The sequence below is a fragment of the Zingiber officinale genome, chromosome 8B, assembly GCF_018446385.1.
Source record: "Zingiber officinale cultivar Zhangliang chromosome 8B, Zo_v1.1, whole genome shotgun sequence".
Classification (NCBI taxonomy): domain Eukaryota; kingdom Viridiplantae; phylum Streptophyta; class Magnoliopsida; order Zingiberales; family Zingiberaceae; genus Zingiber; species Zingiber officinale.
The window spans coordinates 36,319,476-36,337,906 of NC_056001.1; the positions used below are offsets into that span (position 1 = coordinate 36,319,476).

General features: G+C 39.1%; 3 protein-coding genes across 11 annotated transcripts; 2 read left to right on the forward strand and 1 right to left on the reverse strand.

Moving 5' to 3' along the window:
* The first annotated feature begins 4,498 nt into the window (after nucleotides 1–4,498).
* Nucleotides 4,499–6,866, forward strand: LOC122017552 (O-fucosyltransferase 20-like). 2 transcript variants are annotated; one of them, XM_042575198.1, is made up of 5 exons: nucleotides 4,499–5,087; nucleotides 5,333–5,501; nucleotides 5,565–5,654; nucleotides 5,724–6,007; nucleotides 6,073–6,866. In XM_042575198.1, exons 1-5 carry the CDS (start codon nucleotides 4,555–4,557, stop codon nucleotides 6,575–6,577), a joined length of 1,581 nt encoding a protein of 526 aa, XP_042431132.1. In that variant the 5' UTR covers nucleotides 4,499–4,554; the 3' UTR covers nucleotides 6,578–6,866. The 2 variants fall into 2 exon arrangements, with proteins under 2 accessions (XP_042431132.1, XP_042431131.1); XM_042575197.1 differs by having other exon boundaries at nucleotides 5,565–6,007.
* Nucleotides 6,867–10,128: 3,262 nt separating this feature from the next.
* On the forward strand, nucleotides 10,129–13,721 carry LOC122015806 (bZIP transcription factor TGA10-like). 8 transcript variants are annotated; one of them, XM_042572847.1, is made up of 11 exons: nucleotides 10,129–10,457; nucleotides 10,825–10,928; nucleotides 11,568–11,620; nucleotides 11,693–11,773; nucleotides 11,849–11,920; nucleotides 11,980–12,039; nucleotides 12,107–12,184; nucleotides 12,281–12,356; nucleotides 12,810–13,081; nucleotides 13,141–13,383; nucleotides 13,453–13,721. In XM_042572847.1, the coding sequence occupies exons 1-11, from the start codon at nucleotides 10,294–10,296 to the stop codon at nucleotides 13,612–13,614; spliced, it is 1,365 nt and encodes a 454-aa protein (XP_042428781.1). In that variant the 5' UTR covers nucleotides 10,129–10,293; the 3' UTR covers nucleotides 13,615–13,721. The 8 variants fall into 8 exon arrangements, with proteins under 8 accessions (XP_042428781.1, XP_042428782.1, XP_042428783.1 ...); XM_042572848.1 differs by having other exon boundaries at nucleotides 12,813–13,081; XM_042572849.1 differs by having other exon boundaries at nucleotides 11,852–11,920.
* On the reverse strand, nucleotides 13,714–15,295 carry LOC122015807 (60S ribosomal protein L31-like). Its single transcript, XM_042572856.1, has 2 exons — nucleotides 15,135–15,295; nucleotides 13,714–14,168 (listed from the first exon to the last, which is right to left on the reverse strand). The coding sequence occupies exons 1-2, from the start codon at nucleotides 15,221–15,223 to the stop codon at nucleotides 13,889–13,891; spliced, it is 369 nt and encodes a 122-aa protein (XP_042428790.1). The 5' UTR covers nucleotides 15,224–15,295; the 3' UTR covers nucleotides 13,714–13,888.
* Between the last annotated feature and the right edge of the window lie 3,136 nt (nucleotides 15,296–18,431).

Consider the following 18,431-nt stretch of genomic DNA (forward strand, 5'->3'; position numbering starts at 1 on the left):
CAGTGCGCGACTGTACACGCGCGCAGGAGATCGCTCAGTTTTTTTTTTTTTTAATATTTTAAATTTAAAAAATCAATTAAAAATTTTAACATTTCCTTATATAAAATTTTAATACCTTAATATATCCCCTCAACATATTACAATACTCAATAAATACTTAAATTAATTTTATTTTAATTTTTTTTTAAAACCAAACACTATAACCTAATTGGGAAGCCTAAACCCTAGAGATAAAATCTAAAAAAAAAAATAACTTTAACACTATAACCAAAGCCTGAGCCCTATAAATAAACTCTTAAAAAATATTTTATTTTAATTATTTTTTAATTCATAAATTAAAAAAAAAAAGAAAAAATAGTTGTTATCCTGCGCGACGCGCACAGTCGCGCACTGTGGCGTCGCGCAGGATAACAAAATTCTATATATATATATATACCCTAATATTTTTAGGTAAATCATCCATTAAGTAAAATTATCTATTAATTCATCAAAATTATGACTCGATCTTTAAATGCTTAGAAAATTAAGAAACAATTTTGTCGTTACACCATTGTCCGGGGCCACAAAGATCTTCTTTTTCACCTCATGGTATACTCCCTGCCAAGACCAATCTCTCATGCTAAATTTTCTTGATTAAATGATGAATTTATAATGGGCAAAATTCAATAGGGTACTCATCATTTGCGCTTTCTTTAGATGGACACCTCTTTTTCTAAAAAAATCATATGAGTGTCTCTCTATGCTTCTTTAAAGTGTCATACTCAAAATACTCTTGCATTATTAGATCATTCGATCGTGTGAAAACTAGCAACTAGTTTCTATAATTATAGAAGCTAACATCTACCTTCCAATGTGTAGAAGCTAACAACTAGCTTTACAAATACATTATCTAATTATTCAACCATGTTAAAGCTATATGTTAGCTTCTACAATTATAGACGTTAGATGCTACTTTTTACAACATGTAGACACTGGCGGAGCTAGCCCGAGTGATCTACTCGGGTTGCGGGCTACGCCGACTTCGTTATCCGGGCTGCTCCCTTCTTCTCTTGTGTTTTTTTTCTTTTTCTCAAGGTAAACTTCAGATTTTTTTCTTCTTGGCTGTCATCAGCTGCTTGGGCTACAACCTTGGTAGCCTAAAGCGTGGCTCCACCCATGCATGTAGAAGATAGCAACTAGCATCTACAACATGTAGAACCTAGCATCTAGCTTCTACAACGTTGATTTTATATTATTTTGATTTAGATTTTTTGTGTGATAATCTGATTAAAATAATATTTTAATATGCAAACTAAACAATGACGACTTCATGACACTCATTACATTTCAAATGAACATAATCTAATTATAATCGAACGTTTAGAAACTAACATGTAATTTTTATAACATGTAGTAGAATGATGATGGTAAAAAGTGAATACGCTCATCCCTAGCGCCCCCGCCAACCCATCCCAGGGTCAACACGGAGGAGGTAAATCACGGGCGGCTACTAGCATTTGGCATGGTGACTAGCACATAAGGAAGACATTTATCTCGACTTTGCCAAGATTCAAACCCCAGAGCTCATGGTGGCAACACCTCATGTACTAGCCACTAAACCGTCCCGAAAGGGCTAACATGGAGTAGAATCATGAACATGTTGGATGTTGCATCAGTTGCAACGTTAGGAAAATGAAGGAGTGACCATTCACCTTCATCTTCCTCCAATGAATGTCATCAAAGCATTGATTTGGGTTGTAACTAATGCTTGCTTCTTATATAATGAAGCGTCCAAGAGCAATCCAGAGGTGGGTGAGTGCGACGGTGAGCAAAAGAGAACGTCCTGTGGTCGGGATTTGGTTCGTGAAAAATCTGAGGAGGTTCCAAACGGTGATCCTCTCGGCGACAGCAGCAACATCTTCATCGCCATCTTCTTCGATTTCTTCTCGGGAAATCACTGTGAGTATTTACAATTTTATTTTCTATTTATTTTATACATATAATATAATAGGCAACAGAACACCCTTTTAATTTTTGCCCATCTATAATTATAAGGCACTACATAAAATCACAAGGAAATTATATTCAATTTCTATAATTAATCCTCTCCTCAATGATATTGAAATTACCCTGTGGTACGAGATTGAGGGTTGGGCTAATTTCTTGATGTACCCGCACCCAAACTCTTTCGGGTCAAGAGGTTGGATGCGCGTTAAGTCGGCTTCAATAAATTCTTGTTGGTCGGCTTCTGTCAGGTCGGCTTATATCGAGTTTGTTGGCCTCAACCATTGAAAGAACTAGAAAAAAGATCAGAAGGGAGGCCATGAGAAATTTTGATGAGAACATCTGACACTAAAGTTAAATACAGAAAAAAGTTAAAGGAAGAACTGATAAAGGAGTGAAAACACTAACGGGTGTTTTACCAAAGGGTGTGACCTTCATTTACGGAGTGAAAAGCTTCCATAGATTCTCAAAGGACATACTTTTTTTTTCCTTTTCCCAAAGGCTGTGACCTTTTTTGTAACGAGAACTTTTGTAACCGTCATTAATTGTCAGATCGTGTGCAAGTTCAAGAACAGACTCGACTTGAGCTCGTCTGGAATTGGCTGATTTGATCCGAGCTCGACCGAAACAATCTTGATTTGACTCGACTCATCATGAGAATTGACATGAAGGAGTCTTGATTTGGCCTCTGTCATCCCCGCCACATCACCTTACATGGCACTCGAGTCAAAAAGAAAGACTTAATAACATAAAACTTTTTTTTTTTATTGAACCGGTCCAAAGTTTCATTCAAGATTATTTTTAAAAATAATAAATTACAATAGAAGCAAATTTATTTATGTTTCCGCTTCAAGTTTCATTCACACGTAAAGCGTAATTGATTAATTAACTAATTAGCTTTATTAACAAGATTTTGACTTCAAAACCAACCAATCGAACTTTACTTATTAATAATAATAATAATAATAATCTACTTTTCAACTTCCATTTTATTAAAAATATTTATCTCTTGCAACAATAATAAAATAAATATCTTTTTTCAATTTTAGGAAATTTAAATTATTTTTAAAACAAAAAAAAAAAAGAGAATCAAATGAGGCCAATTGATTGATGCATGGACAAAGATTTTATTATAATTTTATTTTATTAAATTAGTGAATAAAAAAGAAGTGATTAGCCTAAATTCCATACAAATTATTATCCTTTATATTAACAAATTATATTTTTTTATGTTAATCAAGATTAATCAGTTTGACAAAATAGATATCTTAATTATAAAAAAATAAAAAAATTATTATCTTTCTTAATGTAAAAGCTCCTTGATTGATGCCCATATCTCACCAACTTTTATTGACAAGTACTCACAAACCACCACACAAAGAATCCTAATGAACATAATTTTATTTAGTTTTATCCATTCTTATTATATACTATTTACAAAGGTTTAGTTCAATATAAAATTATTAAAGTACTAGAATAATATTGAAGTGATTTTAATTAAATTAAAATAATTTCGATAAATTTAAGTAATTTTTAACTAAATTAATAAAATATTTTGATGTAATATACATTCACATATAAAGTAATATTTATTTGTATTTAATATGGGACAGTAATATTGGACCGTCTGATACCGCCATCATCTTTTACTCTCGTAAATAATAATTTAAATTAAAATTAAAGCAATAAGTTTGCTATAATTATATTAATTTTTTTTAAAAATAAAATATTATTTTTTATAATTCAGATTTTAATTTATCTTTATAAAATAAATATATATTTTGCACGCCGTAATTAATGTGGACAGAGTGTAAGTGAATTAATTGATGTGTTTGTCTTCAATGGATCATTGATGTGTTTGTGATGTTGAATGTGAAATAGTAGTTATAACTTTTTAATCAGAATATTATAATCAAAATTTAACTCAATTTAATTAAAAATATTTTCGATTAATTTTTTCATTAATGTAATTTTTAAAAACGAAAGCAATCATCATAATCATTCTTCTTAGTATAAATAAGAAAAACATTGAGTTAATATTTGTTTTTAAACACTTTTAAATTTGTTTAATTTAAAAATAACTAATGTTAAAATAATTTTAAACAGAAAAGTATTATAATATTAGATCAAACTATTTGTTCGTAAAGTTTAAAATTGATCAAACTATTTTTAGTTAAAATTGTTGTAATAAAAATTTCCATTTAATTTTTTTTCAAAAAAAAATATTAAATTTCTTGTACATACCTCATAAACGTAGCATGGAGTTGCCCGCATAAAAGCGCGTCCACTGCGGCACATGGCGGATTGGCCCCGAAGTCGATACCACGACATGCGGTCCTTCGCCAGCTGGCGACACGGCAGCGAGTGTGCCTATCGAGGGCAAACAATTTTTACCTGAAATGACTATACTACCTTTTTTTAAAATTAATTAGAGACCCTGAGCTTCATTTATTGAAGGGCCTAATGGTCATCTCGCTAAAGAAAAATGGGTCCACGTTCGGTCAGTAATCACAAAGTTACCTTTCTTTTTACCCAACGACACACCGAAGAAGACGAAGAAGAAGAGTGGAAATGGCGACGAGGGCGAAGGCGAAGCGGACGTCGTACATCGCCGTGCCGTCGGCGATCATCCGATCTCTCTCCTCCACTTCGATTCCAGGCGGATTCCACCTCTCTACCCCTCCGAAGAAGTCCTCCCGCCGGTTCCTCCACTGTCGGTCGCTGCTCCTCCTGCTGCTCTTCCTCGCCGCCGCCGTCGGATTGGGCGTCGGCCTCCTTCTCGACCCCATCCTACACTGCCCCCAACTCCGCCTCCCCAGCAGCCTCCCATTCTCCTTCTCCCCCGCCTCCCCGGGAGTTGAGTTCTGGCGGCAGCCTGATGGGATGGGCTTCGTCCCCTGCCTCGACTTCAGCGACGAGTACCGTGCCGAAGGTGCGGCGGTGGCACGCTCGGGACGCCGGAATAAGTACCTACTCGTCGTCGTCTCCGGCGGGCTCAACCAGCAGCGCAACCAGATCGTCGACGCAGTGGTGATCGCTCGCATCCTCGGCGCCGCGCTCGTCGTGCCGGTGCTCCAGGTCAACGTCATCTGGGGAGACGAAAGGTAGTCTTCATATAATCGTCATTGTTTTTCTCGATTTCTTCTTCTTCTTTCTTCCTGATTTTTTCTGACAAATCCTCATCTTTTCTTCTCCACTCGCTTACACAAAATCTGATTCCCCCTTTTTTTGGCAAAATTTACCAATTTTGTAGCTCGAAGTGTAGCTGAAAACCATTTGAACCAAAAATTCCTCCACCTTTTTCCAGGTTACTAGATTAAGACTAACACTAGATTCATCATTGCTTCAGTGAGTTCGGCGACGTCTTCGATCTGGAACATTTCAAGCGAGTTCTCGCCGACGACGTCAAGGTTGTCTCCTCCCTGCCGTCGACTCACATCATGACTCGGCCGGTGCAGGAGAAGCAAACGCCTCTTCATGTTTCCCCTGATTGGATTCGATCGCGATACATGAAAAGAGTGAGTTCTGCTTCTTCTTCCTCCTCGAAGAATTTGAGCCCTAATTTTCTATTTTTTATGCAGCTGAACAGAGAAGGTGTTCTGCTTCTGCGAAGCTTGGATTCCAGGCTCTCCAAGGACCTTCCTTCTGATCTCCAAAAACTTCGTTGCAAAGTAAGCTTCATCGATGGTGGATCGATCGGTTTCAGAGATTTAAACTTTGATGTTTCTCAAATTGAGCAGGTCGCATTCCATGCTCTGAGATTTGCAGCTCCGATCCAAGAGCTGGGGAACAAGCTCGCATCGAGGATGAGAGGCCATGGCCCGTACCTTGCCCTGCACCTGCGCTTGGAGAAGGACGTGTGGGTGCGCACAGGGTGCCTCCCCGGCCTCGGCCCCGAGCTCGACGCCGCCGTCGAAGAGGAGCGGAAGCTGAAGCCGAAGCTCCTCACTGGGCGGTCGAACATCACCTTCCACGACCGCAAGCTCGCCGGGCTCTGCCCCTTGAACGCCGGCGAAGTCACCAGGTAGCGAACGAAAGATTGCATTTTTTTTGGCTACATTTTCTTGGATTGAACGATGGGCAGCGCAGGTTGCTGAAAGCTCTGGGAGCTCCGGAAGACGCGAGGATCTACTGGGCCGGCGGCGAGCCGTTCGGCGGCCGGGAAGCCCTGCTCCCGCTGACCAGACACTTCCCCAACTTGTTCAACAAGGACGACCTGGCGCTGCCCGGCGAGCTCGCGCCGTTCGCCAACAGGTCCTCCTTCCTGGCCGCCGTCGATTACGTGGTGTGCGAGCAGAGCGACGTCTTCCTGCCGTCGCACGGCGGCAACATGGGCCACCTCATGCGCGGCCACCGCGCGTTCTCCGGCCACCGGAAGTACATCACGCCCAACAAGCGGCAAATGCTCCCCTACCTGATCCATCACGGCGCACTGCCAGAGGTGGAGCTCGACCGGATTCTGAAGGAGCTGCACCGCGGATCGCTGGGCCAGCCGGAGCCGAGGACGGAGAAGTCCGACAAGGATGTCACGGCGTACCCGGTGCCTGAGTGCATGTGCAATTCCACGAGCTCGAGCTCGAGCTCGAAAGCTTGAACAATTTTGGCAATCACCAAATTTCACAATTTTGAGTGACGATTCATAACTCTTCTTCTTCCTTCTCTTTTCAGATTCTTTCTTTTCTTCATGAATTTGAGAAGAACAAAGCAACTCTGTTCATCTCTCATGTAGCAACAACAGAATTAATCACTGCAGCTGTTCATAAATTTCTTTCTTTGTTCAAGAACTTGACAAAATGTTGAAGAGAAGAACAATGTAACTCGATTCATCTGCCACTTAATTTCAGATCATCTTAAGAATCTCATTTGAGCTGCATTTTGATTCACCTAGTTTCAATCCAACAAGTTTGTGTATGTGCTTTCTTATCAGGTTAAACAAGTGCAACTTGCGATCTGTCAAAGTATCACTCTTTATTCACGAAGAACGAAGAGGGCTCGATCAATCAAAGTGGATGTTTCCGTCAAACCTTGTTATTGGGCTCGATCAATCAAACCTTGTTTCCGTGGATCTATTCCAAAGTTAGTAGTCGCTTGTGATTTATCTCCTTCGCATTAACTTTGAGATGGATTGACGGGGATGTTGGGGGTGAACGTATTCACCTTTACCATAATGAAGAGGATCTATACTAAGAATTATTGCTTACATTCTAATCAAACCCCAATTAGATTGCAGGGTAAATGCATATATAAAGCATCAACCATTATTCTCGATACAGAGGTGAGTAGAGGTCTCCTAAGGGCAAACCGCGGTCAACATCGACTCCTTGTAATGCTTTCTTAACTCGGTCAACAAAGGTTCCCATTGGTACACCTTTGACTAGATCAACAGGGATGTGAGTTAGTCAAGATCCCAAAGTTATGTTTAAAGCAGGTCCGACTCAACGGGAGCTCGACAATATTCACCGAGAGCTCCATTATTTTAAGTTTGATATCATACTAATTGTGTAGTCAATCTATCTTGACTAGATTTAGAGGGGATGCTTATAATAGAGAAGTGAGTAGAGGTCTCCTATGTGACATAATCTTAACTCTGTTAACATAGACTCCTCGTGATACCTCTTGACTTAGTCGACATAGTCGTGCCCATAGGCACGATCGTGCCATAATTTTCCAAAGATCATATTGCCTGGTCAAGCTTTGAGGCACGACTGTGCCTGCTTTGGGCCAAGACACACATGCCGCGATCATGCCTTGAGGCACGCGTCGTGTCGTACCCCCGCCAAGGGATTTTCAACCCTTTGGACCTATTTTAGTTTTGGGACTCCACCCCTTTCCTTGGGGAATGTTTTCCCCTTTGAGAAAACCCTAGAACCTCTTTCAAGAGTCGCTATCAATAATCCATCCTCCTTCGTAGCAAGGGAACACTTCTAATAATGCCGGAATTCATGGATAAACATTTTTCTTCTCTATATTTCACGTATTGAGTTGTAAAATGTTATTTCTTTGTGTATTGGTTGTGTCTCCCTTCTCTATGGAGTAAATTCTCCTGATCAAGGATATAGAGAGTAATTATGATGTGATGATGATATATGAACTATATACTTGGTCATTTCCCTATTCTACGATATGTTTATAACTTGTTCTTTTATATTGCGTCTTGTATATGCTTGACGAAATACGTGTGTGGTGTATACATATGGATTATTGTGGATTGATCGGCTTGTAGAGGAGAAACACTAGATTGTATGACTGTGAGGCTTTGACAGAGGATATTCCTTTAAGTGGGCTTTTAAAAGGAGGTCATTTCACTACAAAGGGATTAACTAGTTAGAGTTTAATGGGTTTTACCAAGTTAATATTAGAAAGTGACTTGTGTAATCTAAAGATTGTATGACCGAGAGATCTTTAGTGACAGAGTGTATCCCTTTAACCCGACTCTCTAGGTTATCTTTTTACTTAATAGCATTAATCTAACTTTATGAAGTAATTGAGACAATTCTAGGGATTGTATGACCGGGTGCCTTTAGTGACAGATGATATTCTTGTAACCAGACTTTCTATAATTACTTCCTTACTTATTAGTGTTATAAATTGATGTAAACTCTCTAGTGATATATTATCGAGATCGTACTGGTATTTGATTAGAATGCTTACAAGAGAATAAGTATAGAGGTAAGGAGAAGAACAATTGAGACATTAACTAGCATCATAGTAAAATTAAAATCTTAAAATCACCCCCAAAGCCAACTTCTCTCCATCGATCACTTCCTCTCTCTTGCACACTTGCTCTTTCAACTCTCTCTCTCTCTCAATCTTTGGTTTTGTGTCGTCCACCACAAGTACTTATCGATTTACCCTGATGACTGGTGGAAAACTAACGTGGTGCAAGGCTGATCACCTCGGGCATGACGTTATCCAACCTGATTAATCATCATTTTTTTAGTTCTCGAGCTTTCAAATAATCTTCGATCGTCTAGATAACTTGCGTTGTTAAGTTTCCTAGTACTTAATCAACAGTTTCCGTAGATCGATATTTTTATTATTTGACGACTCTGTGTGCACTTACCGATTGACAATCAGTTAATCAGAATCCAAAGTTATGTTTAAAGCTAGTTGGACTCAGTGGGAGCTCGACAATATTCAACAAGAGTTCGATATTACTTATCAAGAGCTCGGTAGCATTCATAAGGAGCTCGACAGTATTTTGAGCTCTTCCGTCGAGTTCATTAAGGTTAAGTCCAAGTCATTAGTATACGTCCATTGGACAGCTAATAAATGGGGGGGTCGATCGAGTTCTGTAAAAGGGGGCCCTTCTAACCTAATTCAGTTAGTCTATTCCAGAAAAGAAGCAGGGTGCTCGACAAGATGACAAGATGGAGCAAGGTGCTCGGTCAGGCTGATCCAACTGAAGGAAACTGATCCAATAGCATCAAACCTAGCCAGAGGCAATAAAGAAAGTTCCATGGGAGTTGACCCTTCCTCGATTTTAGCCCGAACCGTTCTAAATAAGTTTAGTTAAATTTTCTAAAGCCAATCAAAAGTCTACGCGAAAGAATAAAAATTGTGGAATATTTCTCCCAACTAATGTTTAAATTCTACCTAATCCAACAATCTTATCCCAAAAGAAAATACAATTATACAACAAGCTAAAGTAGAAAAGATTTGAAAAAAAAATTGCGTTGTTTATTTGTATTTAATTATGTCTTCTTTATTTTCATGGCCATATTTGACATTTAAAAAATATATATTTTTTAAAATTTGTTTTTACGTGTTAGTCAACTCCAAGATGCTTCTACTTGAGATAATTTATGAAATAGTTAGCGTACAGATAATTCATTAGGAAGATAATTTAATTTAATCACAATTAAGACTTAGAGCCTTGCACTTGTTTTCTTCATATAACAATGGAATTGAAATTTTAGAGAGTGTAAAATTTGATTAGTCGGTTAGAAAAATAAGGAGGAGATATAAAATTTAGAGTATTGATTTGACTATAATATTTTATTATTTATTAATTAAATTAAAAGGAAATAAATTAAAATTTAAACCAGGTTGAAGGGCAATTTGGTCAATGCGGTAAGAAGACCACCTGGCTGCGCTCTAAGGGTGCGGTTATTTTACCGGCCGCCGCCCTTGATTATTGTTCTCCGCCATTTATATATCTTTTTCTCGTATCAACTCCACGTAGTGCAGGCAGCGGCCGATCGGCGATGCGCCGAGGAGGAGGAGGAGCTCCGTTTCGCCATTAAGATCGGAGAGATCTATCGATAAGGGATCGTCTGTAGTGGCATCGGAAGAGGAAGCTCGATCTCGATGGCGGACGAGGCCGCCGAGGCGATCCACTCCGGCAACCAACCCCGGGACCGACAGGACATGAGCTTCCCCTTCGTCACGGATCTTCCTTCTTCTTCCTCCTCCTCATCCCAATCCATGCACAGAAGCTTCTTCATGTACTCGATCAACTGTTTTTTCCCGTTGTATGTAGATTTCATAAAGAGTTTTCTTCTTGCGTACGAAATCAACTGCTCGTGATTTGGGATATTTCTGTAGATGAAGATTTAGTTTGTTCTTTTTGTTCGAAACTAACTCCTTGGATTAGGATGCTTTGTTGGCCACATATATAGCGAAGAAATTGAAACTTTTGTCCTTTCTGGTGTTGTTCGCTAGCACAATAGTCTTCAATTTGGTGAGTAATTTAGGGTTTTAATTTGATGCATATGTGCACATCGGCTAGTCTCGCCCTTGATGTGTACTTCTGGGCTGCAAGAATTGAATCTCTAGTTACTGATTTATGTTAAGTAGTTCGAGACAGTGGAAACTGATTCGTTTTAATGATGCAAATAGGAAAAGCAAGGAGATTGGACCTTACGATCTAGGAGAGTTGGATCAAGCTCTATTCATGTATTTAGATGGGCAAGATCATTCAGCATCACCTCAAGAACAAAGACGTGAGTTTTACGATCCAATCTTCTTGCAATATTTCTAGTGTTTCAAAATTCTTTTCAGAGTTAGCACAACTTTTGGGTCATAAGAAATTAAGAACTTCATGGGATGGAGATCTTGTCGTACTTCCTATTAATTTGACCAAAGTTATTGAGGATAATAATCTCCGACTGTTTTTTCTTCTTCTTCTTTATAATTTTGAGTTGGGGTTTAGGTTTTGTTTTCTTCTTTTCTGGTGGGACTGTGACATGTAACCAACAACCCATGATTATATTGGAAATTCCTGTGCTAAAAGCTGTAAAAGAGAACAAATTCCAACCCCTTTGCTTTCTTTTGGGTGAGTAGAGACTGTGAGCCATGTTCCAGGGTATCATATCATGCCTTGTGGGGATCATATATCCGATCATTTCTCATCTCATGCTTCTGTCTCTCTTTCCCTGTCTCACACACAATCCCCTCCTGCAGCAATCTGTCCCCCCTCTGAAAAGTTTTCATTTTTCTGTCATGCCATTGTCTGGAGAAGCGAAAGCTCGTCCAGAGAATTCCCCAACAGGAATTGCTCTCCATGAATGTTTCATTGTTTTGAGGTGCAGTTTGAGGGGTGGGTTTAATTAATGCTTTGCAGGGCTTCTTCGTGTGTGCAGAGACGTTGAATATTTTTCCTTCTCAGCCCATGCATGTACAGCCTTCCACCAAGGTATTGGGAGCAAGCTAAGAATTCACCACCAATTTGCTTCACTAGTATGCTACTTAACATACATGATTGTAGGTTGGAATTGGCTCCCAAAAGCCTTCAGAGTTTACCATGAACTCCACCATTAAAGATGCTCCTCCATCAGCAGTTGTCAAGGTAAAAGGCTAACACCTCTCTATACATCTCCTCTCAGTCTCTGGGTTTTATATGTTGATAGTTCTATTGCATCAGAAGGAAGGAGGCAGGAAAGGCACAAGCACTGGTCCAGAACACGAAGAAGGCCCCAAGACACCAGACCCTAAGGTCAGCTCTAGTTTTACAGTTCTCCTTTTCTGAGTAGAAATCAAAATGTTTGTTGGCAGATACTGAGAAGGCTTGCACAGAATAGGGAGGCAGCTAGGAAAAGCAGGCTTAGGAAAAAGGTCTCTTGAGTTTATTTATAAAAGTATATTTAAGCAGAAAGAAGATGATGAACTCGTATTTCTGCAGGCATATATACAACAACTAGAGAACAGTCGGATCAAGCTTACTCAGCTTGAACATGAGCTTCAAAGGGCAAGAACTCAAGTATTCCTGACAATTTATCCTTTGTGTTCATAATTTCTCCTCCGATAGTTTCTCAAAGAAAGAAAGACAAAAACACTTGAAATTTTCTTCTTGAAGGGTTTGTTGTTGGGTGGTGGAGCTGCTGTTCTTGGGGACCAAGGCTTCCCTACCACCATTAGTGGTCTCAGCTCAGGTAGATATTATCCTTTTTTAGCTGAATATGATGTATCAACTGCTACACTTTGATGATACAAAATTATAATTTATATATATTTTAGTGACAACTTGAACTTAAACTATGAAGAGATCATCTATTGCCCCCACGGGCGGGATCAACCGGTTATGACATGGTATTCTTGCAACATGGGTCAGGAGGTCGAAGGTCTGCGGCAGCAATTGCGATAACATCAATATCTGTCCGTGCTAAACACCTTCGACCGCCATGTCATCGCCGGGCCCGTATTCACCGTGATTTACTCCCTCTCATACTCGTGGGGCAGGGGTGAGGGGGCCGCTGGGCGGCGGGACCCGCCTTTGCAACATGAAGAGATCATCTATTTGTTTAAATATTTCATATGATAATTGTGCAGAGTTCCCTCCACATCTATTTTCGTGGTGGAGGGGGCCTTTTTTAAATTGGTTTCAGTAGCCGCCATGTTCGACATGGAGCACATGCGATGGCTGGAAGAACAGCACCGGGTGATGTGCGAGCTCCGGGCGGCGGTGCAGGAGCACCTGCCGGAGACCGACCTGCAGATATTCGTCGACAGCTGCCTCGCACATCTCGACCAGTTGACGCAGCTCAAGTTCCTTGTCATCAAGTCCGACGTCTTCCACCTCATCTCCGGCACCTGGTTGACCCCCGCCGAGCGCTGCTTCATGTGGATCGCCGGCTTCCGCCCCTCCGATCTCATCAAGGTCATCACATCGATTAATTAATTGAATGCTGATAATCTCTGATTAATCGTTACGTGTAGATGGTGTTGAGGCACATCGAGCCATTAACGGAGCAGCAGATAGTGGGCGTCTGCGCGCTGCAGCAGTCGGCGCAGGAGACGGAGGAGGCGCTCAGCCATGGACTCGAGGCGCTCAATCAGTCCGTCTCCGCCGCCATCGCCGCCGACGCCCTGAGTTGCAGCAGCCTCAACGTGGCGGACTACATGGGGCAGATGGCCGTCGCCATGGACAAGCTCGCGGCCATGGAGGGCTTCGTTAGACAAGTACGGTACCCAAAATCTCCGCACAACATTCACTCTCTGATTCGGCCTTTAATTCCAACTGCCGTGCAGGCGGAGAACTTGAGACAGCAGACACTGCAGAGGCTTCAGCAGATGCTGACGACGGCGCAGATGGCGCGAAGTTTGCTGGCCATCGCCGAGTACTTCCACCGCCTTCGCGCTCTCAGCTCACTTTGGCTTTCCCGGCCAAGGCAACAAGACTTCAACTCATGACTCCACCCCATCGAGACGGAGACGGAGACGGGACATGTGTCATGTCCTTGTAAGTGTGTATTAATTAAACTTAATTAATTTGCAAAAAAAACGACGCAATTATTTAATATATATTTCATCTAATAAATTTATAGTGCAACGACGAGAACTCGAGAACACAAGTCACAAAAGTTTGCCAAAAAACATGACAAATTAAACAGTGAGTAGATAAACATTGAGAAACAAACATAAAATGCAACTGTTTGATTGATAGAGATTTGTTAAGGGGGGGCAATCAATCAGCTTCGTCCACGACCACGGTTCCCAAACCTTTCAAGCCTTCGGCCGGGATATCGGCCACCGTAACCAATGAGTATAGCTCTTCTTTGGCATCCTCCTCCTCGTTCCTCTTGCGTGCGATGCGCACACGAATGCGCCTTGGAACACTGCGGATCCCCCTGCTCCAGATGTGCTTGTTCAACTTCACATCCACCCTCACATCGGTCGTCCCCATAGCTTTCTGAGCAAACTTCCTGATCTCCTTGATGGCCTTGGGGGCCTTCTTCTTGAATGTGCTGATCATAAGAAATTCAAATTAGGAATCGGTTCGACTTTAAACAGAAATGTCAATCCACTGACAAAGTAAACCTCATGGAAAAATGTAACCCGCACATTAGATATCTTTAACACAAGTGCATAAATTTCCCTAAACCCTATAGATACTAAATCAGATTCTGAAAATTTTAAGTTGAGCTAAAGAACAAAATCAAGGTCAACACAAAGCCATCATTTATCAGACAATTATAAGTAATTCAACTGCTCCAATTCATAGAGCAAATCACAACAGTCATAAGTGACACTTTGAGATCCAGTTAATTCCCACAATTGGTAAAAAATTGGCCAATACAGGACAAAGAAATAAACTTTTATGAAGAGATCATTGATTACACACACATTTACTGAGATAAGATAAATGTTTGCTGTAGATGCCTTGAATTATTCTGAAACAATGCCTAGTTTGGAAATAAAAAGTTGAAGCAGCTCGAGCTTAAGAACTTTCTCACTCGTATCTTAGTGCATAAAATCACAAACTTCCAAAACACTGTAATTGGAAGTGTAAAAAAAAAGACCAATACAGAGTGAGGACAAGACTTTCATGAAGAGATCATTGAGCTCGAGTTTAAGATCTTTCTCACTCGTATCTTAGTGCATAATTCACAATCTCTCTCATCTCGCAAGCATCAATCGCAAACTAGGAAATGTGAATCAGGTGTAATACTGCAAGCGATAACTAATAGCTACTTTAGCATGTATAATCCAACCTATAGACCGATAAACAAGTTTTAACAAATCAGGCAACACAAGCATCTTAACCGGAAGAGAGGCGAAAAAGCAGGAATTTAGAAAGCCTGATTTTTTATCGCCAGACCGAACCGAGGGATGCTAATCTATAAAATCATACGACAAATTGAGAGCATGGGAAAGCTCGGCAAAAAAAAATCGAAGCTGGAAGATGTGCGAGTCTTAGTAGAACATAATACCATCCATGAAGGCGCTTGTGGAGGTTAATGGTGTACTCCCTCGTCACCACCTCCTCCTTCCTCCCTTTGCTTCCCTTCTCCACCACCATCGTCGCCAAGCCGAAACCGCCGCAGCCGCTTTCTCCTTCCTCGTAAATCGATCGATACAACCCTAGAAGCCGTTTTATAGATGGAGTCTCAATCACACAAACACACCCGGACGTTGTATTTATTACGAAGGCACCCTCACGTAACTGGGCTGCTCGGATCGGTGGCCCATGAGTGGGCCGCCCAATTAAGAAAACTTATAAAAACCGAAAAAAGTATCATTTACACACTTAGTATTATAATTTTATGCACCAAAGTTTGCAAAAACATACCCAAAAATCTCACATTTGACCGTCATCGACAATCAAGAGCAACAATCGACTAAATCAGCAGTCTAAAGAAAGATCCTCCACCTGAAATCCTATAGAAAATCATATTTTATACAACAAGACTTTTAGGTTCGAATCTCCGCTCCCAATATCTCTCCCTTACCCTAGTAGCTAAATGACAGTGGGAAAAAAAATAAAATCTCTTTTCATTTTGGGTAAAATTTTCTAATTCTTTCCTCCGTCCTATAACAACTTAGACATTCTATCGGCTTTCCTCCCAGTTTAGATCTCTTCCCTCCGTCGACTTCTCATCTCCTCCCTTCGTCGACTTAAATAGCTCATGCTTCCTTGACTCCAGCTCCATCGACTCCGGCTCCAGAATCTCAAAGATGCCCTAAAAAGTTGATTTCACCCAACAACGACGCTCCACCAAAAAGAAAACCTTTTTATTTACCCGATTGATTTCGAAGATGATTAACTATAACTCCTCTATTTCCGCCATTCCATCATCATCACTCCAGCTCTAAAATTCACAGAAGGTGTCCTAAATTTGGATTTCATCACTGCAGCTCCAACGACAGTGGCATCTCAGAGGTTCACCATTGTCGCAACTCTCACACAACAACTAGCATGCATGAGATTGTTTTGGAGCGGTCATTCAGTACTTTTATTGAATGATTGTAGTTATGTTTGTTCTACATTTTTTAATAAATGGTTGTAGTTATGTTTATTCTACATTTTTTCCCCTAATTGGTACTGGATTTTAATTAAATTTTATTGAATTTAAGTATTATTGTTCTTGTAGATATAGATATATGTATGATGTTGTCTCTGTCCAAATTGATATTGTTTGAGTGAATTTAGGTGTTTATGTAAGTTGGGACTGCTTTGAGTAAATTTTGTCAAATTTTTCATAAAAATGAATGATTTTTCATCACTTATGTAAATTGCTAATATTTAACTTAACTCTGTTGAATTTTACCTTTTTTTTTAATATTATGTTGATATTCAATGGCATAAGTAACAACAACATTAACCATACCAAATTTGAAATTGTACGATGCATGGACTACGAACTAAGAGCATTGATGGTAGTCTCTAGATCGACTAAGAACTCAACAAAACTATATTATGGATGTAAATAGCATGAGTGGTTAAAATATGCGAGGTCTGATATTAGACTAAATGAAGACACCAATGATATACCTTTTATGATGTTGCCAAGAGTGGAGTCAAGGGTAGGAAGTGAACACATTGCTTATCCTGGACATAATATGGAAAATTGGAATGTACCGCTCATGGTTTGGATATTAGTGATAGTGAACTTAATTCTTTTGACTGTATACTTGATGTGTTTGTTAATTGGCGTAGTTAATTAGTGCTAGTGTTGTAATGTGATAAAGAAATGTAATTATGGATGATGGTAACATTTATTTTTTTATGGATGGATAGAAGTGTTGTATCATTATTTCAGTTAATGCTTTCAATCCTTGACATTATTCCAATTTCTGATTTTTGTAATCTTCGTAAATATAATTCTAAGTAAACCATATTTTCAACCTAGATTTACTCATGATCAATGTATCTTATTTGTTGACAAATGGATAATATTCATTAACTGAACTTAATTCGTGTTCAAACTTTGAAATTTCCTTGTAAAATAATGACTGATGGCAAAGAATCATGTTTAAGTCCCCCAATATTTCCGCATAACATGATTCTTTGACTTTTTTGGAGGTATAAATTTCTGAATAGAAGTTTATCATATTTGCAACATTGAACATGTAATTGGTAAAATCATGATACTACTTTATTCATGTTTTCTTTTCAGGTGACATGAGGATAGTATAAAATACATTATTGGATTGAAAGCCGATTCAAAATATAAAAACCTTGAATAATAACTTTAAAATCCTTAGCTAGCTGATATTCAATTATTCAATTGTGGATAGTATAACCAATAGGGCTTAAATTCGATTGATAAAATTATTCATAATTATTATGTGTTAGTACAGTGACAATGTCTCATAAATTGAATTGTTGAAGAATTCATGTTTACTTCAATTGATCTTCTAAAGTATTTAAGTTTACTTCAAAATAAATTATTAAATACTTTAAGTTAATCTTATTACTTTATGACCCATCAATTATAGCTGTGATTCATCAGTCAAAATTTTAACTATAAAAAGAAGTAATTTACACTCATTTAGGTCTAGCATAATAGAAATTCAACCTAATATAAGTCATGAGAAAAATTACAATGGAAGAAACTCCCTAAAATCTAATGCAAATGATCATCATATTCAGCTTATCTTGTTCTTTGCTTGGTCTGTTGTCCAAAGCTTAGATAATTACATGAAAATAACCAATATTAAAGTGAACATAAGACCGCTGCTTCAATTTATTAATAAATATTTAGTTTTCAAATGTTAAAATATGAGTGAACCTAAGACAGCTGTGCTGACAAAAAGTGGTGGAAATTAAGTTTCAACCATACTCTGTTTGCATATGATTTGTAGGCTAAAATAATAAAATATAGCCTTAGATTATGATAATATAATTATATTAGTTTAACATACTAAAACAGTCCTTAACTTGATTGATCATCCGTTGACATTCTACACTAGGCATGCTGGATATACTTTCATAACTCTCTTTTATTTTCACACCCCGAGGGTATGCTCGCTCAACAAACGGATAGCATCTCTCCCTTATGACAACATATGAAGCCCAGATATATTGTCAGAAGGTTGTACAAGTATAATAACTACAACTCCCATGGCTGGAAACAAATGGAAGATATAAGATACCTACATAAATCATAAAATGACTAACTGCGTACCGGTATAACTTAAACACAATAAGTATCATAATCAAAACCAAAATACACCACAAGACCAATTATTATGCTAAAACACAAATCCTAAAACATAGGTAAACA